Source organism: Hylobates moloch, unplaced genomic scaffold (assembly GCF_009828535.3).
Source record: "Hylobates moloch isolate HMO894 unplaced genomic scaffold, HMol_V3 SCAFFOLD_10, whole genome shotgun sequence".
Taxonomy (NCBI): domain Eukaryota; kingdom Metazoa; phylum Chordata; class Mammalia; order Primates; family Hylobatidae; genus Hylobates; species Hylobates moloch.
This window is the reverse complement of record NW_026652285.1, coordinates 99,018,491-99,046,055: the sequence shown is the minus strand read 5'-3', so window position 1 is coordinate 99,046,055 and position 27,565 is coordinate 99,018,491. Positions and strand designations below refer to the sequence as shown.

The window sequence follows — 27,565 nt, the reverse complement described above, 5'->3', positions numbered from 1 at the left end:
GACACCTGAGCAAGAGATATTCTCTGCAGGCGCGAGGGGCAGGGATTCACAAGCGATTCGTTCTGGGGGCGCCTGGGTGCAGACCGAGGCCGACAATGCAGTCGCCACACAAGAGGTCAGAAATACACTCGCTTCTTTCTCTTCTTTTCCGCACGATAGTGGCACAAGAGCTTCTTAGGAAACCCTAACCTTTCAAAAACAGTGATTACAGAAACTATGACGCTGCACATGTTTGTCAGAGCCAGTGACACTCACCGAAGCTCAGGGGGGCCCACGCAGAGGGAGACGACAGCACATTTGCTCTAGCAGCATTTTTATTTACAAACAGCAATGTCCATTGACTTTATTTATAGCATAAAAAAGCCATTTACAAGCAAGAAACAAGAATTCAGAACAAAATTAAGCAGCACTGAAATATTCATGTCACAAATCTAAAACAAAGTGAATACAAGAGTAAAATATCATTTGAATAAATAGTCTTAAATTCATGCTATAAAATAATCCTTAATGGCAAGTTACTAGTTGATACAGCATCCGCTTAGCTAGCTTCATTTACTTCATATGGTGATGAAGTGTGGAGTTGTGAGGTTACCAGTTTATATTGCAAGATAATGACACTGTGTTAAGTCATTCAAATTGCTCAACCATTTATAACGGAAAAAAATGTTAGCCCTACTAATAAAAGTGGTGAGAGAGATGGTTTTCACATTAGGAAAATGGTCATTCTCAAACAAACCAGGTAAGTTTACCTCTTACAATAGTCAGGGCAGCAACCAAAGGCTTGGGCAGCAAGTCCAAAGGTTGAATTCACAGCATACTTGTCACTGAGGGGCAGCAAGAGGTCTGTGGACTGAATCTGCTACAAGGAGAGCCAGGCAAGGTTGACTCCAGGACTTGATCAAGAACTACAACAGCCCTGTCTGTGCCAGACCCAGGGAGGAAACCAGAGAAAGCAGGTTCTCTTCTGGGCCGAGAAGTCAAGCACTGGGCAGAAACAGTGGGAACACTCTGGCACTTACTGAAAAAGACGCATGTGACATGTGACAACCATTACAAATTTGGAACAATGTGAATGACTTTTCTGAACTTTTAGTTCAGTTGCACTGAGTAATATGAAATCTATGATTTATGAACTAGATAGTTTCATATAAAGAATTTACATAATTCCCCAATACTTTCATATATAAAATTTAATAAATAACCCTGACCAGTCTAGAAGCACCATTCAAGGGGCATGTGCCCTTGGAAAATAGTTTAGGTGTTGCATATTTGAGTCCCTTTCAGTGGAGGCTTCACAGGAAACCATTACAGAATTTAACAATAACGAGGACAACAACAACAAAAATCACAGTAACTAAGAGAAAAGGTCGATAAAATAAAAGACATTGATCTCTTTAAAGTAAAGCTCATTCACATAGATGATTTCCCCCCAGCCCTTGTTTTGTGTTCCTGCAAATTTTTCCTAGAGTCCAGGCTGTAAGAACGAAAATAAAAACAAAACCACACACAAAATATGCAGGCCTATATGGTCTGGGCTAAGGGAAAAACAAAGAGTTGGTTATATTTGCTATCATTAGAAAAGACATTTACTCATGCTCTGGAAGATTTAAAAATTATCATTTTCGTTCTACAGTATATTCTGCTCAACAGTGAACCGACAGTATCCTTTCTGCTGTTTAAAAAAAAAAAAAAACTACACTAAAAAAAAAAAAAACAACAACAACAACAACAAAAAACACAACTGCCAAGGCAGGGCCAATTGGTTGGGAGGCTTTTTCCACTGACCAAAAAATTAACTTGTCTCCATATACTGTATTTACAAATATAATTTCTAAATGTATTTACAGCTTTAGTAGAAATTAGAGGGTAGAGAACTGATTAGAATGAAAATAACTGTTTAAAACCACAAACATTAGTAAAAGTATAAAACTCTTTGTCTTCACAGTTTGTAATAACAGGCTAAATATCTCTAGAAAAAGGACGCTGTCACTGTCTTCACATTGTCTAATATTGAAAAGGTAGCTCAAGAAGAGACTCAATTATGAACAAGCCTATATGAATTCAGGATATATTTTACTGTAAAAGATTTCTTCACATATCACTTTATCTTAATTGATTTCTGCATCTGTTATAAATGAAACACCTAACCTAAAACTGTACAGAAATAGGGACTTTACTTTCCAAAAAGAGTTGCTCTAAGGAGTTACACAGCGTACTTCGTCTGCGGAGACGTGAAGTGAACTTCAGGGAGAGAATATTTCGGTTCTGTGGTCATGTTAATCCTCCTGACACATCCTCATGCGGCAAGGCACAATTAATTGCTGCTGCCCGATCTGAATGGAGTTAATCTCTCACCAGTCACACCCCTGGGAAGCATGACAGTGCGAACGCTCAGAGAGGCTACACAGCTCCGTGCTGGCCTAGGCGCTGCCTCCCTCGAAGCCCTGCGGAACTTTACAGTACTGTGTTATGGCTTGAGAATTCATTCTTAACACTGCGAGCAGTGGAAAGGGTAAAGTGTTAGCAACATGAATGGGAGCAAGTGGAACTTGCAAAATGTGGAATCATGATTCTTAGAGAGAAACTCAATCAATTTTCTGCCCCTTAACAGTCCCATTACAATGTTTGAACCTGAACTGTACAATCAAAGCAATGGATATTTTTGTCAAAGACAATTTTGGATAAGTCACTCTTTGGTAAACTCAAACCAGTTAAACAGATTCACAAATACAAAGAACTCCATGTAAATAAGGTTAAGACGGACAATGCCAAGAGCCAGGACGCTGGAGGTGCCCACGCCAGGTGCCCTCCCTTCTCACTGTCTCTCATACCACGGAATGCTCTGGAGACCTCGCTGAAGGCCCCAAGCCTGAGTGAAAAGGAGGTTCCTTCCCTGAGCTTGACCTCTTATGTCCTTGGATTTGGGCATTTCTTGTCACAAACTTAACTTGTATCACAACACAAATTTTTTGCATTCAATTAAAAAAAATCAAAACCAAACTTACTCATGTAAGGAAAAGAAAAAACCACAAACATTTACCTGAAACCCCAGAACATATTTAAATGGGTAAACACTTGGGGTCCAGCCTCCCCTTGAGGCACCCGCCTTTGACAGGAGTTGAACAAGTGCTTCAGGGAGAGAACGACCCTCTACTTAGGCAGTTTGACGAGGAAAAAGGCATATACTATATACCCGATTTAGCAAAGCCGCTCCTCGGGAGCAGCGGGATTAGAGTGTAATCTGTAGGGAGTTAACACTGATGTGTAGCGCAGCAGTTCACACGTGAACAGATCCTGTGTGCTAAAGAGATGCGACTGCACAGCTGCCACCCCTGGGGGCTATTACACACAAAGGGCTTGAATGACTTTTTTTTTTTTCTCAAAACAAAAAACAAAAACAAAAACAAATCCACCATTGGTATTTTAGGAGCCAAAAAAAGCACAGAAAACCAGCAAACATCTAATTCTGTATTCCTTTAACTTCTAGACTCTGAAGCTGGTCCTTCGTTCGTTTTTCTTTTAGGTGGCTGCACTGTTCTCCTATGGAGGTGCACTGGTTGTGCGTCTCAGAGCCCAGGTTCTCAGGCAGGTACCAGAACGCTGACATCCCACAGGCAGCCTGCAGCACAAACTCACCACCAAAACGCCTACAAAATTACTCTCTGCCAGAGTTCACAGTACCGAAGCAATCTTGTAAAGCCTGTTTGTGTATGTGAACACAATACAGAACTGAAGACATTTCTGAAAGTACTAATAAAACGTTATTCAAACAGGACTCAGGCATCTTTTCATACAGTAACGTGTTTGCCAGCACGTGCTTTTGAGGTCTCTTTTCAAGCTATGAACTCGAGAGAGGAAAACAATTATAATTCATTATTACCATCAGATTTCACATTTTCTACAACTATACTGACCTAAAAAGACACTTAACAAAAATAGCACCACATGACCAAAAAATGGTGACACACAGATTTGGTGACACACAGAGTATCTTAGAGGGCTTTTAAACTGTTGGTTCTTTAAGCAGGAAACACTGAGAGAGTGGGGGAGCCACTGAGGCTCTCATTAGCACACACAATACTAAGATAGATATATTGCTTGCAATTCCCATAGAGTATAGCTTTACAAAAAGTACAAATTCTAAGTTCTGCAGTTTCCCTGGGAACTGCATGTAGAAAAAGTTGCTGTGCACCTGAACTGGCTGTTTGAAGAGAAAGAAAAAAAACAAAAACAAAAAAAACCACAACACTGCTTGGAGAATTTTGTAGACAGAACTACAAATCCCTTTCCTTAAGTGCGAGTGAGTACTAACTCATGATAGAGAGTGATTCGATTTAGTTACCTGGTATGTATGTTTCTACAGTACGGAATGAAGGTAGATTTGTAGGCCAGTAAAAACCTTGAAAACCACTGCTCCTTTGGGGTTGGCTAATATAACACTACACTATGTAAAAAGGTCAGCACCACAGGTCATCCAGCTCACCTGCTGGACAACTAACAAAAATTCCGAACGGTTTCCAACTAGAGTTGAAGAAATTTTATGGCATTTGGTTTATGTATTTGTTATGAAGCAGAGCTGTGAACACTGTGATTTGCTTTGCTTGCTTTTGGACACAATGATTAATATAAACCTACTAACATTCTTTTGTAAGGGAAATGAAGGGGCAAAACCCTAACATATTAGGTAGGGATGAGACAGACTCAGAAGCCCTGTTCACATTGTATTAAATTATATATTCCTCTTACATTCACCTCAACCAGAATAAAATCAAATTTGAGAATGTATATATACTATATATATAATAATAGTTTTATTATATATATATATAAATTGTCTAACTACCCCCTAAAAGGAATTTTAAATTAGAAAAGGTTACCCATTTGTATCAGCTGACGGCATCCTCATCTCCCTCCGTGGAAGTGCACTGCTGCCAGCGCACACAACGAGAGAGAGTATGCCTCTTGGCAGAGAATGGAGGGTCAACCAGTTGGCATAGCTAAATCACTGGCAGATTTTGGATTAAGAGTTCAGCCAAAGAGGAATACTGTCAGCCTGTGTTTTCCCTGGATGCGTTGCCCTTCATGCTTTGAGCTCCTTCGGGGAGGGAGGGCAGGGGAAAGGATAAACACAACGAAGTGTTCCATCCAGAAACTTTAGAAAAACTGCCAAGAGACCAAGAGATTTCCAGATGGTTGGGAAAACCAAAGATTACAACAAAGCAAATCACAAATATGCATTGATTAATGTGCTTTGTTTGGGTGCACTTCTTTACCATCTTAATCGGGAGCATCAGACACTGTGTGAATTTCCATCCGGGAATCTAGGCCCATCTCTGAGGCTGATGCGTCATTTTCTAGTTTCTGTTCCACGTACACATCTGTTCTCTCGGGGGACTCAATGCGACTCCTGACTTCAGCAACGCCTGGGTGGTTTTTCCGCAGGTGCTGGTTGAGGGTACCTTGGAATGGAAAGCACTTCCCGCAGATCTCACAGCGGAATGGTTTATCATCTGTATGGCCCCGGATGTGGTACTCCAGTTGGTCCTTCCGTGTGTACTTCTTCCCACAGAACTTGCACACAAAGGGGGTGATTCCCATATGGAGTCGCATGTGCCTGTCAAGGCTTCCTTTCTGGTTGAAGGACTTTCCACAGTAAATACAGATCAACCTCTCATTGTACGGGTACCAATGCCCTCTCGCACTCCTCTCCCGGGGACTGCTCTCATACCCGGGGTTGTTCATCATGGCTTCACTGTCAGAGCCCTGCACCAGGCCCTGCAGGTCACTGTGCAGGTGGACAGACAAAGCCCGCTTCTGGCGGGCACGCCCTCCTCGGAAACAGCTCAGCATGGACCTGGATGGGCTGGAATTACTCAAACTTCCAAAAGCTTCTGATACATTGGTTGGCTGTGAGGCTGCTTGGGAATAGGAGTATGCGTGCTGGAGCACAGAACCATAGGAGCCCACATTCACTGCCACAACTTGTTCCCCATCAACCATCTCGGTGTGGTACCCATCGTCACCCAGGGAGGAGCTGTCGGAACAGCTGGGCCGGTCGGACTTCTCCATCTTCACTTTCACCTCGGTGATCTGGCTCTCCCTCACCAATAGGTCTCCTTGCTCATGGTCTCCCTCTATCTGAATCTCATATTCAGAAACGCTCCCACTGCTCCCGCGGTCTGAGTGCCCCTCCTCCTGTAAGCGGCTGCGCAAAGCTTTGCTGGGGGTCGTCTCCATCCGGAGGTCACTGCTTGCGGTGGGCTGCCGTCCCTGAGAGCAATATGGAGGAGAGATCTCCACTGGGTTGGCAAAGAAGCTGCTGTCTTTGACTCCGTTTCGACTCTCGGGATTCTCTTCAGCACCGACGGTAACAGAGTCAACATCTCCAACGCTGATTTTGGAATGGATGCTCTCTAGGATCTGCGTGCACTTGTCAATGACACACTGCATCTGAAGAAAGCTGGCTGCAGTCAGAAAACTGACAACATCCTTCAGCTGCAAGGACATTCTTCCAGTGTAACAAAAAGAAAGCAACTGCTCAAACACATTGGGATTTTTAATCACTGATATTGACAAGCCACTCATGGTACTTAACGCTGAATGGTCCCGGAAATATGGGGAGCTGGCAGCAAGGACTGCTTTGTGGGCTCGGAATGGCTGACCCTGAATGTGTACAATGATGTCACATAGTTTCCCCTGCAGGCGGAGTTCATTTAGCTGGCTCAGAACGGTGCTGCTGTACTCGGGCACATCAAACTGAATAAAACTGCTGCTGTCCATTTCTACTGACATGAAGCGTACTCTGCGGAGAGAGAGAGTTTGCATCATTCACCAATGACTCCTCACTACGTACAAGTGGCATAAACATAAGCTTACAACGACAATACCATTGTGGCTATCATACCTCCTAAAATCTACCTGAAGCATTCTTCCCCTTGTTTTAGTCTTTCATGTTTTGGTTAATTCACCTAAAGCCAAATAAACTAATGATCAATTAGCCTAGTGTCATAATTGCCTAATATTCATCTTGATCAAAAGTAAAATATTTTACACATAGTAGGACTATTTTGGCTCTGACTGAGAAATTGGTCTCCTTTTAGGAAAAATATTTCCCCATTTCAAGTACTTTTGAGGGTTTGAAGTACTTTGTGAAAAATAACTAAATTCAGGCCAGGCGCAGTGGCTTACACCTATAATCCCAGCACTTTGGGAGGCTGAGGCAGGCGGATCACTTGAGGTCAGGAGTTTGAAACCAACCTGGCCAACATGGTAAAACCCCATCTGTACTAAAAATACAAAAATTAGCCTGGCGTGGTGTTGTGCACCTGTAATTCCAGCTACTTGGGAGGCTGCAGCAGGGGAATCACTTGACCTCAGAAGGCGGAGGTTGCAGTGAGCCGAGAGCACACCACTGCACCCCAGCCTAGGGGACAGAGTGAGACTCCTTCTCAAAAAAAAAACAAAACTAAATTCATCTAAAAATGTTCTGCCTTACTTGTGTATTTCTGATTGGTATTTTTCAACTCTGTAGCACACTGGATACAATAAATGGAGCTAAACTCTTTTCAGTATTAGTGTCTTGATTTGTGTGTTTGCCCTTCAGCTCTGTACACCTTTGTATCTCTTTTGGGTTGGGTTGGTTTGGCTGAGACTTACTATGCTCAGTCTCCTTCAGCGAAGAGTTGTTATTACTTTTTTTTTTTTGAGACAGAATCTTGCTCTGTTGCACAGGCTGGAGTGCAGTGGCATGATCTTGGCTCACTGAAACCTCTGCCTCCTAGGTTCAAGCAATTCTCGTGCCTCAGCCTCCCGAATAGCTGTGATTACAGGCATGCGCTACCATGCCCAGTTAATTTTTGTATTTTTAGAAGAGACAGGATTTCACCATGTTGTCCAGGCTGGTCTCCAACTCCTGACCTCAGGTGATCTGCTCCCCTCGGCCTCCTAAAGTGCTGGGATTACAAGCAACGGTCACCACACCGGCCTATTATTACTATTTTTTATTAGAGATGAGGTCTCATTATGTTGCCCAGGCTGGTCTTGAACTCCTGAGCTTGTGATCCTCCCGCCTCAGCTTCCCAAAGTGCTAGGATTACAAGTGTGAGCTGCCACACCCGACCAGTGAAGAGTTATTTTAGACAATATTTTATTTTATTTATTTTTACAGATGGAGTCTCGCTCTGTTGTCCGGAGTGCAATGGCATGATCTTGGCTCACTGCAACATCTGCCTCCTGGGTTCAAGCGATTCTCCTGCCTCAGCCTCCTGAGTAGCTGGACTACAGGCGTGCACCACCACACCCAGCTAGTTTTTGTATTTTCAGTAGAGATGGGGTTTCACCACGTTGGCCAGGCTGGTCTCGAACTCCTGACCTCAAGTGATCTGCCTGCCACAGCCTCCCAAAGTGCCTAGATAACAGGCGTGAGCCACCGCGCTCTGCCAAGACAGTGTTTTTAAACAGTAGTCATTTTAGACACCAAGAGTGAAAAGGGTGATGGACACATCAAAAGGTATCACCGTCTACTAGCGCTCACAGCTGTGGCACACCTACAACAGGTTTCCTTCCTGTGGCCTAAAATCTGCAGCACCAGACTGCTCAGAACTACTTAAGTATATACAGCCCCGGCTCCATCCTCTGATGGAAACACAACAAAACCAGATCTAACAATTATATTTTAAAACCTGACCAACAGAAATGTAAATACCTCCTAAGTATTAGATCAGAAAAAAATCTAAATGGAATAAAACTACTTAGACAATGAGAAAACTCGTAAAATCTGGGTTTAGGAATGAAGTTTACTCACGTCTTCAACTTACTTGAGAATGTATCTCCAAAAAAGAGATGGACAGATATGTGATAAAGCAAACACAGTAAAATGTTAACAATTGTAGAGTCTACATGGTGAATATCTGGGCACTTATTGTGAAATTTTCTCACCTTTTCTGTTTGAAGTTTTTCAAAATGAAATGTTGAGAGTTTTGAGAAAAAAAAAAAAAAGCTGTAACAGGAAAAGTCAGTGCCTTAAGAGTTTTTATCACTAAACAATAAATACTAAAAACAAGTGAAATGACTGAACTCAGGAGGTCAGAAAAGGAAAAACAAATGATGCCCAAAGACAGTAGGAAAATAACTAATACGGAAAAACAGCACATAATCACAGACGGAATTTTTAAATTTCAAGACAAGACAACGTGCAACTAAATCTAAGACTCTCACAGGAAAGGATCAGTTAAATGTGCCTAGATCATGTCCGATTTTTTTTTTATCACATCAAAATTTGAGTTAAAACATTTTAGTCGAAGAGGAATACTGTGCCCTTATTTATCCTAGATTTATGATTGAAATCAATTTGAAATCTGTATGAAATGAACATATTTTTAGGATAACATAAATTGGCAGAACTAAATAAGAAACAGAAGTGCCAAGGCACAAATGATCTTCAGGCCGTTCACACTGTTCTAGATGCATGTAAAAACATTTAAAGCATCTCAGTTCATATGGCACAAATCTGATACCAGAAGATGACAAATAGCAGAAAGAAGAAAACTGTCTACTTCATCTAAATAAATAGATTTTAAAGTCTTAACAGAAATGCTAGCAAATACAACCTATTAAAATAATATATTATGACCAAGAACAGCTGTTTCACAAATGTAAGGATGTCTACATGTTCAGAAATAAATAGACGAATATAAGTTGCAACATCAATAAGTACAGGAGAAAACCCATATGACCAAATCAATACTATGTAAAAAATGCATGTGAGAAAAAGGTAAATGCCCTTTAGAGTAAGGCAAAAATACTCAATAGGCTAGAAACAGAACAATACTTTCTTAATACAATAAAGTGTATCTACTACAAACCAATAGCAACATCATCCTTAAAAAGGAAGCACTGCATATGTTGGTATACTTAATAGGGAAAAGAAGGAAGGAAGGAAGGGGAAGGGGGAAAGGGGGGAAGGGGGGAAGGAAAAAAAAAGAAAACATGATGTCTGCATTTCCCAAAATGCATTTAGTAGAACCCAAGCCCAACAGCTAGCCCCAATATCCTCACCTCCTAGGGATTAAAACACACATTAGCATAATATCCCATCAGAAAAGTCCTGCGGACAAGAATCCTGCTTAACTCAGCAGTTCGCAAACTCATTTAATGGTGGAACTGTTCTCTCAAGGTACACATATTAATATTCCCAAGAATGAGTGTTCCCTGGAGCATACTTTGGTAAAACTTTAGTACAGTCACTCCCATCAGTGCCTGGGAAGATATACAAGGTTATCTGCCATCACGACTCTCACTTAACATTATTTCAGAACTTCTAGCCAAAGCAACATTAAGGCAAGTAGCCATAAAAAAAGAGACAAAATTACTATTACATGTAGATATAATATGCAGATTATTATACAGAAAACCCAAGAGAATCACTTGGAAAATGTCAGAATCGGCATATACTAAGTAGAGGTTTCAAAAAATTATACATAAAAAACAGGTAAGATAATGACAATAAGGTGCAACCAACAATATAGCAACAGGAACTAGAAAATACCTAGGGGTGGGGGGAAGATAAGCAAAAAACAGGGTCAACAAGAAAAATACAACTTATTTTAATATGGACAAAAGCCTGTATAAATGAAGAGAGAGAACATGCTTCTGGGAGGATGATTCAATACCGTAAAGAGAGACACTCTCCCCCAAAATTAATTCATAAATATAACATAGCCTGATGAAATCTTTTCTTAGAAACCTGAAAAAATGATTTTAAAATTCATCTAGAACATTGTGGTCCAACATAAATATAAGACACTGCATGTGTAATTTAATGCTTTCTAGTAGTTACAGTTTTTAAAAGTTAAAAAAAATAAATTGTAGTAATATTTTATATAACCCAATACATCACTGCAGCATGTAATCAATATCAGAAAGTTAAGACATTTTACATTCTTTTCACACTAAGTCTCTGAAATCTGATGTGTATTTTACACACAGCACAGCTCAGTTTCGACTAACCACATTCCACGTGCTCAACAGTCGCATGTGGTCAGTGGCCACCAAACTGGATAGTGCAGATCTAGAATACTAAAGAAATTTTAGAAATAGACAAATACAACCAAACTTATAGATGTCAAAATATATGATTGGGCTACAATTCATCGGCTAAGTATGTATTAAGTGTCAGGCACTAGGGATCCATCAGAGTTTTAATTCTCTCATCATAAATCATGATAAAAGCTATGAGATCTTTCATGATGGGGCAGTGGTCAGAGAAGCCTACATGAACAACTGCTATTTTAAATAAGAACTAAAGGACAAGTAAAGGTTAGTCAGATACATGTGGGTATCAGGGTGCTGCAGGGAAACTGTCCAGACGGAATCACACGTACAAAGGGTTGGGGAGGAAGGACGTGCTGGAAGTGTGTGCACAGCTGGAACAAGGCACAAGGGGTAGGACAGAAGCCACGTGAGGTTGTCAAGGTAGAAATCAGACTGAGATGGCCTCATGGGCCATTTCAAGTAAGTAAAAAGGGAAGAATTACTGAAATAGATGCTGCTTAGAGAATTTGAATTAATAATAAATTTAGATCCTTCTTCACAGCATACCCCAAAATAACCTCTAGAGGTTTTTCTAAGCACACAAAGATACCAGAAGAAATGTAGGTTTAACTACAGAAGAAATACAACTTTTATATATCTAAAAAATACTTTTTAGCAAAAAACAAAACAAAACAAAACACTGAGGTAGAAAACAATAAAAAATACTTAGAACATACACAGCAGAGGCCGGGCGCGGTGGCTCACGCCTGTAATCCCAGCACTTTGGGAGGCCGAGGTGGGTGGATCACCAGGTCAGGAGATTGAGACCATCCTGGCGAACACGGTGAAACCCCGTTTCTACTAAAAATACAAAAAAAAAAAAAAAAAAAAAAAAAAAATTAGCCGGGCATGGTGGCGGGCGCCTGCAGTCCCAGCTACTCGGGAGACTGAGGCAGGAGAATGGCGTGAACCTGGAGGACGGAGCTTACAGTAAGCCAAGATTGCAAGATCGCGCCACTGCACTCTAGCCTAGGAGACAGCAAGACTCCATCTCAAAAAAAAAGAACATACACAGCAGAGTCTCTCACAAATCAATAAAAGCCAAATGTAACAACTGAAAAACGCGACTATGTATGTATTTCTTTAAAAAGAAGTAAAAATAGCCTTTACACGTAGAGAAAAAATGCTTAGGCCGGGCACAGTGGCTCACACCTGTAATCTCAGCACTTTGGGAGGCTGAGGCGGGTGAAATCACCTGAGGTCAGGAGTTCGAGAACAGCCTGACCAACCTGGTGCAACCCTGTCTCTACTAAAAATACAAAAATTAGCTGGGCGTGGTGGCAGGAGCCTGTAATTCCAGCTACTCGGGAGGCTGAGGCAGGAGAATCGCTTGAACCCGGGAGGCGGAGGTTGCAGTGAGCTGAGATTGCGCCACTGCACTCCAGCCTGGGCAACAGAGCAAGACTCCGTCTCAAAAAAAGAAAAGAAAAAAAAAAATGCTTAACAACTTCATCAGTAAACAAACATCGATATGAGGCCAGGCACAGTGGTTCATGCCTGTAATCCCAGCACTTTGGGAGGCTGAGTTAGGCGTATTGCTTGAGCTCAGGAGTTCGAGACCAGCCTGGCCAACATGGTGAAACCCTGTCTCTACCAAAAATGCAAAAATTAGTCGGGCAAGATGGTGGGCGCCTGTAGTCCCAGGTACTCAGGGGGCTGAGTAGTGGAGGCCAAGGTTACAATGAGCTGAGATTGTGCCACTACCCTCCAGCCTGGGTGATAGAGTGAGACACTGTCTCAAAAATAAATAAATGCATAAACATGAGACAAAATACTTCTTTCTCAAATTGGCAAAGCTTATAAAAATGTAACTCAGCTGGCACCTAACAAATAGGCAAATGTTACCTACTCATCATAGCATTCTCATGACACGGGGCATGTAAATAGTGACTTTTGGAATGCAAGGACAAAAGCAAGGTGGGTTCAGGCTTTTTAAAGGTGTGGACTGCAGGGTGAAAACCAGTACAGAAAAGAATGCAACAGAGCATTTCTGAAATAGAATGTACAACTGAAAGCGGCTTCCCAATGAGGCTTCCTCGTCCTCTGTGTGGTTTTTTCTTATCTACTTCTCAGAAGAAAGGTGGAGAACTACACTTGAAAGATAATCACTGAGAAAAACGGAACGCCATGATTAACACCTAAGAGTGGGATTCCATTTTTCTGCAATATGAGAAAGGAAGTGCTTTGCTCTCCTCTCCCTTACATTAACACTTCCTTTCCACAGTGACAATGAGATTCAAAGATTCCCCCTTAGAGCTGCTAACAAGCCACACTCTTGAACAAGAAGCTTCTAAATGACTGGCACATAGTGAACTTACAGTTAATTTCAGTCTGAGCCATATGACCAACTAAAGGAAGAGAAACTCATCATCGATCACAAGTTCTACACTCCACGTGTGGATTTATCAGGTCCAGTGATCCCAGGATAGAGGAGGTCAGAGCCTCTTATGTAGGCGCAATTCAAGTTCAAATGAGATCCTCTATCCCTCTGTACTGGCAGCTTTACAACATGGACTACTCCCTGGTTTCTTGAAGGTCTTGATTTTCTCCCCTGCATGGAATGTCAGTGGGCCTACACCTAAGTTAGATCAATTTTGAATTACTTTTTTTTCTTAGAGACAGGATCTCACTCTGTTGCCCAGGCTGGAGTACAGTGGCACAATCTTGGCTCACTGCAGCCTCAACCTCCTAGGCCCAAGCTATCCTCCCACCTCAGCCTCCTGAGTAGCTGGGACTATAGGCACACACCACCATGCCTAGCTTTTAAAAAAAATTTTTGTAGGCTGGGCGCGGTGGCTCACACCTGTAATCCCAGCACTTTGGGAGGCTGAGGTGGGTGGAGCACCTCAGGTCGGGAGGTCGAGACCAGCCTGGCCAACATGGCAAAACCCCATCTCTACCAAAAATACAAAAAAAAATTAGCGGGCATGGTGGCGGGCGTCTGTAATCTCAGCTACTCGGGAAGCTGAGTATTGCTTGAACCCAGGAGGCGGAGGTTGCAGTGAGCCGAGATCGTGCCATTGCATTCCAGCCTGGGCAACAAGAGCGAATTTCCATCTCAAAAAAAAAAAAAATTTGTAGAGACAGGGTCTCACTATGTTGCCCAGGCTCGTCTCGAATTCTTGGCCTCAAGGGATCCTCCCACCTCAGCATCCCGAAGTCCTGGAATTACAGACATGAGCCACTGCACCCGGCCAATTTTTAACTAATTTTATCTTTAAAATAAAATATATGCATATGATAGAACTTCAGATCATAGAACAGAAATAATAAAACTTTCCCCCAGCCCCTCTTCCAAAGATAATCACTGGTAGGAGTTTTGGGGTATTCTTTCAGAGAAAATTTTCAACATCTATCAGCATAAACTGTTCTGTACCCTACTTTAAAGAAATGTATTTAATATACCTTAAAATCTTTCCGCCTGTAATCTCAGCACTTTGGGAGGCCAAGGTGGGCGGATCACGTGGTCAAGAGATCAAGATTACTAAAAATACAAAAATTAGCTGGGCATGGTGGCACACACCTGTAATTCCAGCTACTCGGGAGGCTGAGGAAGAAGAATTGCTTGAATCTGGGAAGGGGAGGTTGCAGTGAGCCAAGACTGCACCACTGCACTCCAGCCTGGCGACAGAGTGAGACTCCGTCTCAAAAAAAAAAAAAAGAAAACAAATCTTTCCATAGCAGTACACACACATTGACCTATTTTTTTCTAACTTCACAGTATTCCACGGATGGCTATATCACAACGTACTTAATCAGTTCCCAGTTGATACTAAGATAGCCATTACAAACTCAAAATGTCACCCCCACTCCACACACACACACACCCCTCAGTTACATCTTGGCTTTCTTATGTAAGCAAATCTGTAGCCTCAACTTCGAGCAGAATTGTGGTAAATTTTTCATTTCAGTTGATAATGCCAAATTACCCTCTAAGAGGTAGCAGCAATTATCTGTTCACAGGGAAGGGCCTCCTTCCCCATAACTGCCAGCAATGGGTATCGAACCTTTTCACTTTTTCAGCCAAACTGATAGATGAAAGATGTACCTCATTGTTTTGATGTGCTGCCTTTTTTTTTTTTTTTTTTGAGACAGAGTCTCGCTCTGCAGCCCAGGCTGGAGTGCAGTGGTGCAACCTCCACTCAAGGCAACCTCCGCCTCCCAGGCTCAAGCGATTCTCCTGCCTCAGCCTCGCTAGTAGCTCAGACCACAGGTGCAAGCCACCACGCTTGGCTAATTTTAGTATTTTTAGTAGAGACGGGGTTTCGCCATGTTGGCCAGGCTGTTCTTGAACTCCTGACCTCAGGTGATCCACCCACCTCGGCCTCCCAAAGTGCTGGGATTACAGGCATGAGCCACTGCGCCCGGCTGCATTTGTTTAATTATAAATGAGGTTGATGTCTTTTCTCATGTTTAATGGCAATTTGTCTAAGTTTGTCTTTGAACTGCCTACTCATATCCTTTGCCCTTATTTGCCTTTTTTATTGATTTGTAAGAGCTCTTCGCAAATTAAGGAAATTAGCCTTTTGTCATGCGCTGCAAGTATTAGATTTAATTGCAATCACTAAATGGCACACTGACTGGGAATTTAAATTATTTTTCCTACATTTATAGGAAATATTCACTCAATATCAATCTCTTACATAAAGAAAACCAAAGGGAATTCAAAGATGAATACAAGTCCCAGTCTTGCAGTTTGATAGAGGCTTAATGCAGATTCCTCCCCACTCAGAGAGAGATGGGAATGGAATTCATTTTTGATAATGCAGAGTAGTGATTTATATTAGTTTTTCATTTAGATTAAGTTTGCAGCTGCCTCAGAAAACAATAATGAATTTGATTATTCCACTCACTAAAACCATCAGAACCAGGACTCTTTAATTCAGGAGATTAATCATAAGTGTTTCTGTCACATTATTCTAGGCAAAAAAACCACACCCAAATTAGACATTTACACTGCTATTATTTTAATTGAAAAAACAAGCACATACAAGCTGGATTTATTTTCAGTATCAATATGTATTTTAACAAAAATTTTGTTTTTGTTTGTAAAAACTATACTCTGGAAAAAGAATGTGAAATACTTCTTTTAAAAAATACACATGGATAGAACTTTGCTGAAATGGTTTTTTGTTAAGTTCAAAATTGTCACCTCCTCAACTTCTTCAGAGGTCTCTTCTGTTCACTCAATCAATGGAAAGACAATCTTTCTGCTCTTTCAATTTCTTTAATTTCTTACTTCCGCATTCTTACTTTCTTACAAAGAAAGAGAATAATTTCACACCTGTGGAATAGCTTTCACCTCACTCGCAGCCTCTGCTGTGACCACACAAGGCCGCCACTGGTCTCCCAGGTAGCTTCTGGGAAGGACCACCTCTGATGTGGGCAGGACTGACATTCTCCTACTTCCAGGCACCCAGCCGCCCCCACACCAGCCTGGGCTACTGTAAAAGGGGATGACTGCCCCTGCTGCCACACCCCTCAGCCTTCCCCCTTTACTTGGCAGAGTCACTCCACCACCATCATCATCCATGACCAGCTTTTATTCAATGTGTGATACATGCCAGGCATGTCGTAAATAAGGCTTAGGATGCAGTATGTCTCTGAATCCTCCCAAGCTGCCCCTTAAGGCCGGTACTATTGCTCCCATTTTAAAGATGGGGAAACCAAGGATCCAAGCAGCTGACTTTCCCAGGACCCTTCTGAAGTGTGCGCGTCTAGGCCCCCACACAACAACTCCTTATCCCTAGCGAGCATGCCCTGTGTTACATTCCTGCCCTAGGACAGTGTCAAGGAAAGGGATGGAGATGGGGTGGGGGATGCGGGTGGGCAAACATCCTCCCTATTGCTGCCCAGAATAGAGAAGGCAAATGAGGGCATTTTAGTAATATCCATCAAGATTACATCTGCATATTCGCTGTGACCAAGCAATTTCAGCTGTAGGAGTTTAGTGAAGCACTCTCTTTGTAGAGCAAAATCTCCCTCTTTTCTAGACCAGAATCACCGGCAGAAGGGTTATGAGGAGAAAAATGTTCCAGGTGGGCCCCGCAGCCACCATGTATCATGCCCTCCATATTCACAGCTTTGATCCCCCTTTCCTCCTCAGAGCCCCGGACCCTGGCTCACTCTACTTGCTTTAAATAAAAAGCTATCTTTACATGCGAAAGCCTCAATTAATTAGAAACCACAGATCTAGGGCTCAAGTAAACCGGTCTTTTTGGTATTTGAAGGTGAAAGTCACAGAGAGCAGATGCTGCCAAGAAGACACAGGGTTCAGCCCAAGTTCAACAGAATTCAAAGCAGCACTGAGACTGGCGCCCTGAAAGCAACAGCAAACTGTGAGGGGCCCTCCAGGACTGACCAAGCAGTGACGAAGCCAAGTCTGAAAGCACCAGAGGATGGCAGACACGGAAGCCACACTGCAAAGGTGAGCACAGCTGAAGGCAAGCAGCTTTGGGAGAAATGAACACACGCTGCGGAGTGATGGCCAGCTGGGCAACCAGAGCAGGAGGCCACTCACACAGTGAGGCACTGTGGGTACAAGCCACAGGGAGAGCGGCACTGCCTGGAAATGACCGCACGAGCCATCCTGGGACACTCCTCCCACAGACCTGAAGTCCAAAGCCAAAGCGGGGGCTCTGGAAATAAGCAGGCATGGATGCGCTGAAAAGAAAATTAAGGTCTGATGCGAGACCGTATGACGACAGGCTTGGTAAGTAATGCTGCTTGACATCTTCGCAAGATCCCACTCAAAAAAGCTACAGAATCCGTCACTGCACCCATGCATCAGGACAGCAAGAGGCTGCTCTCCAACAACACACAAGGGAGAGACACCCCCCAATCCAGGTTAACGCATTTCACCCAAAGGGGCTTAAGAACAAAAGGCCACTCGACAAAGACAGGAAAAGCAAGCGACCATCATGTCACATTCATAGCTGATGCTGAGAAGGGTGAACAGAAACCAGTGACTCAAGCCTCTGCTCTTCCATTCAGCTCCCCACCCTCACTGAGTTAGTAAAAGAGGCAAAAAGGCAATAACGGCCCTTATATGTAACATTAGAGGGTCACATAAAATACCATGGCCCACCAATGGCAAACACAGCTCCTTTGAATTTTCAAAGGTGTCACATGTTAACCAATTTCTTATAAAGCACCAAGGAATGTATGGAGAATCTTATTACTTTCCATTTAATGCCATTCTATTCCTATGCCAGTATTTTAAAAAGATTTATCACCAAAAAAAAAAAATGAAAGAAAACATAGGTGAATTTATTTATAATACTGACATAAAGGCCTTTCCAAGCATGACATAAATCTCAGACGCCACAAAGGCAAAGACAAATACATTCGACAACACAAAAGTATATGACAAAAAAAATACCCCTTTTCCCCAAAAGCCAAAAGATAAATGATATATTGAGGAAAAATATATGCATATTTGACAAAGAACTACTTTCCAAATTCCTTAATTTATAAATCAAATTAGGTGACATACACAAAAAAACCCCTAAGAGAGAATGGGCAAAGGATACAAACAGCTCAAAAAAAAAAAAAAAAAAAAAATGACAAAAAAAGAAGCAAAGATGCTAAAATTTACTTCTGATTAAAGACGTTTGAAATACAAAAAGAAAAAATAATGAGATACCATTTTTAATCCATCAGCCTTGCACAGTTTAAAAGCGCTGGCAAGTGTAGTCCTGAGGAATGAATAATTTGGTAATATCTATCAAAATGTAAAAGGCATTTACCTTTTGTTCCACAAATAACGGGGAGGAATTAAGCCTACTAATATATAGGACATACGAAAGTGTAGGAGAGACATATGAGAATGACCACTAAGAATTTTTCTTTGCTATAGCAAAAACAAAAAGAACCCCCAAAGGAAACTGGTTTCAAAAAATATAATCAACAATGAAATACTACGCAGCTATTAAGAAGAGTGGGTAGATCTGTATGCTTTGATAATGGAAAGAGTGCTAAGATTTAGCCAAAAACAGCAAGATGTAGACTAATACGTATGCATATATGTCATTCCCTTCACGTACATTTTGTAAAGGAATTATATTATGTTGCTTGCTGTATCCATTTTGGAAGGAACCATGTGATACTATTAATGGTGGTCACTGCGGGGAAGGACTAAGGAGAGGGAAGGGAAACAGACTTTATTTTATACCTTTGCATTTAAAAAATCATATAACTGTATTATTCTCACTAGAAGTTTTTTTTAAGACATGTAGGTTAGTACCTACAAATATATAATTTTTAAACCAAAGAATCTAGAGGAGAAAGATGGGCTGCAAATGGATAATTATTACATCAAGCAGACAGTTATAGAGGCAGAAACAAAGAACTACAAGGAACAATACAAGGCTGATTACTTTTGACCAAAAAGATTTTTAAAAAATCAAAATAGAACAAACGAAAACTTCATGGAGGAAGATATTTTTGAACAGGGCCTTGCATTTCAAAGGGAAAAGAAAGAACACTCTAGACAGAAGGAAAAGCAGGAACAGGGCACAGGGGAATGCAAACAGACAGCGTCTGGGGTAGAGCAGGCAGCATGTAGTGGCCCCAGCTCAGGGACAAGGAAGGCCATGGAAGAAGAAGGCCACAGCTGGAAGGTGGCGGGCCTTGAACACTCAGAGAACTCAAACAGAATTCTGGCGGCAGCACCTGGAGACTGAGGCATGGTGTCTACTCGGAGGCCATTTAGCTCAGCCAGGACAAGCTGGGCTCAGGTTTTTCACAGGGTCGTGGGAAATACGGGGCTGGAGCTAGACAGCAACATTAGACCCGAAGATACTGATTTGGGAGTGACCAGGTACTGACTGAGGATCGTTGTGGTAAAATGAGGTTACTCAGGGAGGGAAAAAAAAAAAAGAGAAGGCTGAGAATAGAAAGGGTGTTTGCTCCTAGAAAAGAGGAATGGAAACACAGCACCTGACGAAAGGGTGCTAGCCCTTCATCTAGCCCTCCCCTCAAGCCTTTCCATTGACTAGTTTTGTTTTTGTTTCTGTTTTGTTTTGAGACAGTCTCGCTCTGTGCCCAGGCTGGAGTGCAGTGGTGCGATCTCAGCTCACTGTAACCTCCGCCACCCAGGTTCAAGAGATTATCATGCCTCAGCCTCCTGAGTAGCTGGGATTACAGGCATGTGCCACCACGTTCAGCTAATTTTTGTGTTTTTTAGTAGAGACAGGGTTGTACCATGTTGACCAGTCTGGTCTCAAACTCCTTGCCTCAAGGGATCCGCCTGCCTCATACTCCCAAAGTGCTGGGATTACAGGCATGAGCTACTGCGCCCGGCCCCATTGGCTAGTATCTTTAAGTAAAATTCTGCACCACGTATTCTGTTAAGCTGTGAGGAAACGAAACAATGGAAAACTAATGACATCCTCTCACACTGCTGACCCATTCTGCAGACAACCTAAAAATAAGAAGGGACTCTCAGATGCCATCTGGGCAAAACACCCACCTGGGCCTTAAAATCTCCTCTGCAGCTTTCTTGGATAAAGACTTGGAATTGTCTCCACATATCAACAACCAGAACAAAAGCAGAAATGTAAAAGCTGAACAATTAGAAATGTGCTGATTCTGTGAGACTCCTCGCTGTTGAGCTTCCACTCCTGGCGGTGAGCTCTATGAGGGCAGGGACTGCGTGCCCAGAGCCCAGCAGTGTGTCTAAGGCAGAGAGGCTCTCAGTACATGTCAACTAAAACAAGCTGGTGGCTCAAGATCCATGGACTGCCACTACAGCCGCACCCTCGGCTCTGAACTTTTCCTTCTGGAGACCCCAGAGATGCGGGATCATCTCTGCCAACAGCAAAATCTAGCAAGGTGGCTTATTCCAACCTAACCCATAAACAGTCTAATTTGCTCCACAAGATGCTACACTTTGTTTAAAAATATCCAGTTACACTTCCAAGAAAAGAAAGGAAAGTTACAAATTTGGAAGTTGTTTAAGGCACCAGGAGGTACCTATTATTCTCAATCAAGATGCTCATGATTCCAAACCCAGATTTGCACCTGCTGGCTTCAGTCATTTGCTGATACCTGAGACACGGCTCAAACTAGGCTTTCTCTGGCAGGCACCAAACCTGAAGATCCCTAATTTTCATTTTCATACAAAGTCATTAAAAAGACCACAGATTGAGGCACTGCAGACAAAAGGCATGGTAACAGAAGTAACAATTACATAAAAATAACTTTTCTAGGTATTTCTGCCTGGGTCTAGATTAAAACCAAAATTGAGCTGTCATGAGCTACAATCTAATCTTTTAGAAAGCAGTAGTCAAATAACACCAGGGCTGCGTGAAACATTCTGGTGCTACTGAAACCCAATGCAAGAAAAAAAAATAAATAAAATGGCATTCTGTGATGGATATTCATGAAGCACTCATCCTAATTTAAAAGAAAACAAGTTTAGAGTTCTTACTGCATTAATTCATGTGAGCCTGAAAGAACATTTTTATCCAAACTGTTACATTTCCTACCAAGGCGTTAACATTCTCCAGGTCTGCTCAGATACACTAATTCCAAGAGGGTGCGATTTGTCTTTTAGTCAATGCAAAACATCATCAGAAGCTTCTTCTGAGCTTTCCAAGCAGGAGAGGAATTGCCTCTTTAATTTTACTGACAATGACAAGGACTAACGGTCAGTAGGCTCCTACTGTGTACAGTATGGTAAGTAAGCTCTTAGATGACACTAAGAGGCTGCAGTTAACCCCATTCTACCAGACGAGGAAGCAAACTCAGAGAGGCTGAGAAACTTACCCAAGGTCACTCAGCTAATGACGGGCTGAGCCAGGATTTGGACCTAGATTTGTCAGTCTCAGACTCAGAACTCTTATCTCTTTTAAGAGTAAGATTTTAATCCAGGCCTACTGGTGAGATGCAGGATTTTTATTGGTGCTGGATTCTTACTGATCAACTCCGAGTAGAAAGAGAATTCTCATTTAAGGATGTTCTGCCACACAGACAAAGTCAGGCTGGGTCTGACACTGTGATGATTAAGGGGTCACAATATGTTGTACTTCAAGTGGTTTGCAGCCATTTCGTTGCAAAATGTCCATTATTTTTACTTCTGTCAGTGAAGCAGGCAAAAAGATGTTTCATATTTTAATCATTAATTGAGAGGATTTGTTTCAGATAAAAGAATAAGCTTTCTTAAGGCAAATAACGAAAAAATATTAAGGCACAGCATCTTATCTGCTTACTGCTGGCTAGCATTTCAGGGGCACTGGCCCTGGAAAATACATTAAGTCCTGCCTCTTATGACAAAAGGATTAGAAAAGCTCACCTTGACTTGCATTCTTCCATGAGGTTTTCCTTGCCATCAACATCAACCAGAAAATAACCATTAGAAATTTAACTGCGTTCAGTTGATGACCTTCACTAAGCTAAATTCAGCAGTTTGTCAGCTACAAAACATTAAATAGACACAATTAAGAAGTTTGAAAAACATTAAGCAGAATTTAAACTAAAGTAACATGAACATTAATGGGAATAAAACGTAACTAGATTCATGGTACTGACATTTTAGACAAGTGCTTCAAATGGAAGGCAAAAGTGGGGGGACACAGAGGTGCAGAAATCCAAAACTCAGTAGGTACACAGTTCAGCAGCTTATCATTTCTCCACCTTGATAAATGTACACCCAATAATGACAGTAACAATAATGAAAACGTACTAAGCAGTTACTAGGTGCTGCACATTTTTCTACTTCGTTCCATTTTCGTTTACAGTTCACAGTAACCCTATGAAATGGATTTTATTATCCTCCACACTGCAAATAAGAAACGGAGGCTCAGAGGCATTAGATAAATTGCTCAACTTCATAGAGCTGGTAAGTAGACTTGCTAGGATTCAAACCCAGGTCTGTCTGATTCCAAAGCTGCTGTTCTTTCCCCATAGCCTCCGAATGAAGAATCACATGATTTTTATCTTTTTCCATGATCAGAGGGAAACGTTTCAAAGTTTCAAAGATTCGTTTTGTGCTTTCTGCACCCTAAGAGAGCAAGCTGAAAACATCCACCTTGAATGGTAGCATTACATATCACTTATATATGACACAGAAAGCTGATAAAAACAGATTCTCCTTAAAAAAAAAAAAAAAAAAAAAGGCAAATTACAAAACAAAACAAAAAGTTGTTTACCAACAAAAATCAGGAAGTATTTGAGTACCTATTATAGAAGTCCAGCCCCAGTATTAGATACTATAAGGGCTCCGAGAGGAGTATTAAGACACCATGCCCTTAAAAAAACTCCCACTCCAGTTGGGACAAGAACAAGTTCAACACCCAAAGAACAAGTGCTGAATCCGAGTGCCACAAAGCCATGGGGGCAGGGAAGTCAGGGAACACCCTCTGGAGGAAGTATATCTGCAGCAGGGGCTTGAAGGAAGTGAAATGGAGAATTTGCACAGAAAAGAAAAAGGAGGCCAGTGCTTCAGAAGGGGGAACAACAGAAGCAAAGCCCAAGAAGCCGTAACTAACTCAGTTCTGCAGGGGACAGACTTGGAGAAGCAGAGAATAAGGTTCAGGTAGGTGGGGTGGGGCCAAACCCCGGAGAGTCTTGAAAAGGCAGGGTGGGCGGTGGCTGGACCCACAGTGGCAGGCAAGAGGCCACTACTCAGCTTTGAACAGTGGTATAACTGCGTGGCCTCTTAACTGATCTCCTGGCCTCTAGCTTCTTCACCAATGCTTTCAGCAGTTTCAACTTTGACCGAGTGTTTGAGTTGAGGAACTAGCCGCGGCCCACCTCTCCTCCTACTTCCCTCCTATATGAACCCTTCTCTGCCAGGAGACTGGTCTATTCACTAACTCCATAGGATCACTGGGCCTGATTCCTCTTTTCCTATCTGAATGCTACTCATCCTTTAACACCCAGCTCAAATCCCGCCCCCTCACTAAACCCTCCCTAACCACTCGGCCTACAGTGACCTCCATCTCTCCTTCTTAATTCTATAGCACACAGCCTTGTCTCATCAAAATTACCTTTTCATAGGTAATGTCTCAGCACCCTGTGTAAAGCTGCTTGGAGACTGTAAGTGTGCCTTCTACTACTTTCCCACCACATGGAACAGCATCTTGCCATTTAATAAGCAAGCAAGCAAGCACTCAACTATTTTTTGACTTCCTATAGTAAGTTTGGCTTTAGCATAAAGGAAGGATGGGGGAGGGGGGAACCTCTGGAGTCAGAGACCAGCTAAGAAGCTGTTGCAATAATCCAGATGTGAAGTAAAGAGGGCCTGGACTAGGGAACAAAGAGAATATGGGCAAATATAAACAACAAAAAATTCTGCATGCAAAAACTCGGCGGAATGTGATTAACTACTACTAGGGACAAAAGCAAGGGATGAATGAGGATTAAGGTGAGGTTTAGAAAACGCTTCTTGAAATCATTTTAAAGCCTGTCTGAAACAAAATGCAGTAAGTGGCTTAAAAAGTCCACACTGACAAAGTCTTCAGCGAAACTGCCCAGTATCTTGAATCAGGGACAGCCCTTCCAATTTGAGACATACACGGAATGGCAGAGCCAGAAGGGTTCTTAGAGAGTTAAATGAAACCCTCAGTGATCACATGGGGAAACTGAGTCCTAGCATGGAAGGGGCTTGCGGAAGGCCTCAAGACAGAGACTCCCAGACGAGTGCCGCCCTGAAAGCACAGCCACTTGGCCTAGAAGGGCACTGTTTACACCCCCGGTCAGCCCCAGCCCAGCGCTCTGCAATGGCAGGACCAACTGAGCGCGAGTGACCATGGAGACGTCTGGGGCCAAGCGCAACCCGTCGCCGCCGCCTGTTTACCTGGAGGAAGGCGGTGGCGTGAGGCAGCGGCTCCGTGGCAGCCACCCGAAGGGCCGACCCCTGGCCCGGCCGGCTCTCCAGGGAACTCAACCATCTGCCCTCCCTCCCCGTACAAAAGGGAGCGCCCCCAGGGCTAGGGGCCCGGAAGCTGGGGATCCCGAGACGCCCCGGGCGGAGGCTGGGGAGCCCAGGGCAGCTGCCCGAGCTCGACCCTCAGCCGGGCCAGCGGCGCCCGGACTCCAGGACCGAGCACAGTTGGCCCCTCGGGGGCGCGCGCCTGACCCCAGCAGGTGCCCGGGGCCTCCGGACCCCGCCCGGCCTTGGCTCCCGCCCGCGCCGGCCGCCTGCCCGCGGGACTGACCAGGCGCGGAGGCTCCCGCCCCGCCGCGCCCAGAGGGAGCCGGACAGCGGCCCGGGGACTGCCCCCCGCCCCGCCCGCCCCGCCCGCGCCTAGCCCGCTGCTCGCCGCCCCCGGCCAGCATGCCTCACCTGCCCAGAGCGCCGCGCTCACATCGCCCGCCCGCGGCGCCCCCTCCGCCGCCGCCGGCGCCAGGCCCGTCCCCGCCGCTCCGGCTGCCGCCCCAGCCCGCGCCCCCCGCCCCCGGAAGCGCTTCCCGGCCCCGCCCCCTGGGCGCCCGCGCTTCCGGGCAGGCGCCGACCTGGGTGGCGGCGCTGCGCGGCGGACCTCTCGCCAGGGCCCGGAGTCCTGAGCCCGCCCGGTTGTCGTCCCAGAGCCTCGCCGCGGGCGAGCGGCAGCCTTGGTCTGGACCCCGGAGTCCCGACTCCGGGGAGCGGCGTCGGCTCTGCCTTCAGCCCGCGCTCTCCTCGGCGCCCCCTGCTGGCGGGAGGAGGGCGGCGCAGTGGGGCGCGTTTCAGGGGCTCCCGGAATCAAACGGGTGGGAGAGAGCCCAGGACCCTCGACCCCCTCAGCACTGGGGGACTGCCTCCAGCCCAGCCCTCCCTTCCAAGACCCTCCCTCCTGCATCTCTTCAGGCGCTTGCCACGCACCCGAGCTGCTCCTGGCAGGGCAGCTGAAAGCAGCAAGGTGCAGTGATTAGCAGAGGGCTCTGGGGACCTGTCATAGGGGGTCCCCTTATGACCTTGGGCAGGTTTTCTCTCTCTCAAAACGGAGGTGGCTCCTGCCTGTAATCCCAGCACTTTGGTAGGGCAAGGCGGGAGGATCACTTGATCCTAGGAGTTTGAGACCAGCCTGGGCAACATAGGGAGACCCCATCTAACTTTTTAAAACTTAGCCAGGCTTGGTGGCACATGCCTGTAGTTCCAGCTGTTGGGGAGGCTGAGGTGGGAGGGTCGCTTGAGTCCCGGAGGTCGAGGCTGCGATGAGCCATGATCGTGTCACTGTACTTTAGCAGTGGTGAAAGAGCAAGACCCTGTCTCAAAAACAAAACAAAACGGAGGTGAAAATTCCCAACTCACTGTTATAAAACCCATGTCACAGAGCATGCCTCAAAAAATGTGCATTTCCAGACCCTTGGGGACACCCCAATTTTCAAACCGTTGGGTGGGAGTGGGAGCCTCACCCAGCATTTTCCTCTCAGCTTTAGACCAATGTAACACTCTTTGAAGAGCTTCCCTTTGCATTTTGGTGGAGTCAGTAGTTGTGGCAGAGGTTTATTTTCCTTTTTCTGGCTTTGTAATAAAAATAAACTAGGAGGCAAAGATACCAGCTCCTCTTCAGGATAGAAAGCTGCGGAGACTTCCTGATGTTACTTCATCCTTTGCAATCAGGAACTGTCTCTCCAGGATCTGTCCAGTGGTCATCCTCCAATAACAACAGCTACCCTTTGTCAAACACTCCATACAGGGCACTGTGTAGACACTTGACAGCCATGACCTCATTTAACACAACCTAAGGAGGTGGCGATCTATTCCCATTTTAATCTAAGAGGGAACTGAGGCTCAGAGAGGTTGAGTGACTTATCCAAAGTCACACAGCTAGTAAATGGCAGACTTGGGATGAACTCCCTTGTCTCTCTGCCTTCTTATAGCAACAGAACATCCAAGCATAGGATTTTAGGCAACCCGCCTATAACTGCAGGCACCTGGGCAGACAGGTAGTCTCGCTCTTGATTTGCTATTGCACTTGAGTTGTTTTCTTGAGATCTTTCCCCAAGGGTGAGGTACGTGTGCACCCAGGGCCCAGGAATACATCATCTTGTCAGGTTTCCTCCGGACTACTGAGCTGATTCTTATGCCCAGAGTTTTTCCTGCAGATCAGCCTCATCATTTTAACTGATTTTTGCTAAATTCGTTGGTAAGAGTTAGGGTCTTCTTGGCTGTGACACAATATTTGCATGTCATTAAGGACTATAAAGACTAAAATAGTTCCTGAGTTTTGGACCCTCCTCTGCCAAGTGTCTCAAAGTTGTTAGCCATCTGTCTGTCCATTGGGCGCTGGGTGTTTCCCTCATAGTTTATATTTACTCTCCCACCTAACTGGGTCACCAAACTCATCATTTATATATTTTTCCAGCCCCTTGCTTTTTTTGTTCTTGTTGTTTAGCTGATTGTCATGGTCTCTACTAATTTTAGTTAAAAAACTGTCACTCCTCCACAGTTGAGGTGCATATGTGTTTCTGTTTTCCCATAATCTTTGTGGCAGTTTTAAATGATTTAACTCGTTAGCTCCCTTGAAATCAAGAAGTCTAGGGA

General features: G+C 43.9%; 1 protein-coding gene across 5 annotated transcripts; it reads right to left on the bottom strand.

Annotated features, from left to right (window-relative positions):
- Positions 1–282: 282 nt before the first annotated feature.
- ZBTB34 (zinc finger and BTB domain containing 34) lies at positions 283–25,482 on the bottom strand. Of its 5 annotated transcripts, XM_058445268.1 has the most exons (4): positions 25,382–25,438; positions 22,388–22,508; positions 21,862–22,171; positions 283–6,802 (listed from the first exon to the last, which is right to left on the bottom strand). In XM_058445268.1, exon 4 carries the CDS (start codon positions 6,790–6,792, stop codon positions 5,278–5,280), a length of 1,515 nt encoding a protein of 504 aa, XP_058301251.1. In that variant the 5' UTR covers positions 6,793–6,802; positions 21,862–22,171; positions 22,388–22,508; positions 25,382–25,438; the 3' UTR covers positions 283–5,277. The 5 variants fall into 5 exon arrangements, with proteins under 5 accessions (XP_058301251.1, XP_032021038.1, XP_058301250.1 ...); XM_032165147.2 differs by lacking the exon at positions 21,862–22,171 and having other exon boundaries at positions 25,382–25,482; XM_058445267.1 differs by lacking the exons at positions 21,862–22,171; positions 25,382–25,438 and adding an exon at positions 24,893–25,147.
- Positions 25,483–27,565: the final 2,083 nt, after the last annotated feature.

What these genes read in the sequence shown, in the direction of transcription:
- ZBTB34 (XM_032165147.2), bottom strand. Translation starts at nt 22,407, where the DNA reads ATGGAAGAATGCAAGTCAAG. An exon ending in ATGGAAGAATGCAAGTCAAG is followed by an intron (nt 6,803 to 22,387) that starts GTGAGCTTTTCT and finishes CTCTCTCCGCAG; the next exon opens with AGTACGCTTCATGTCAGTAG.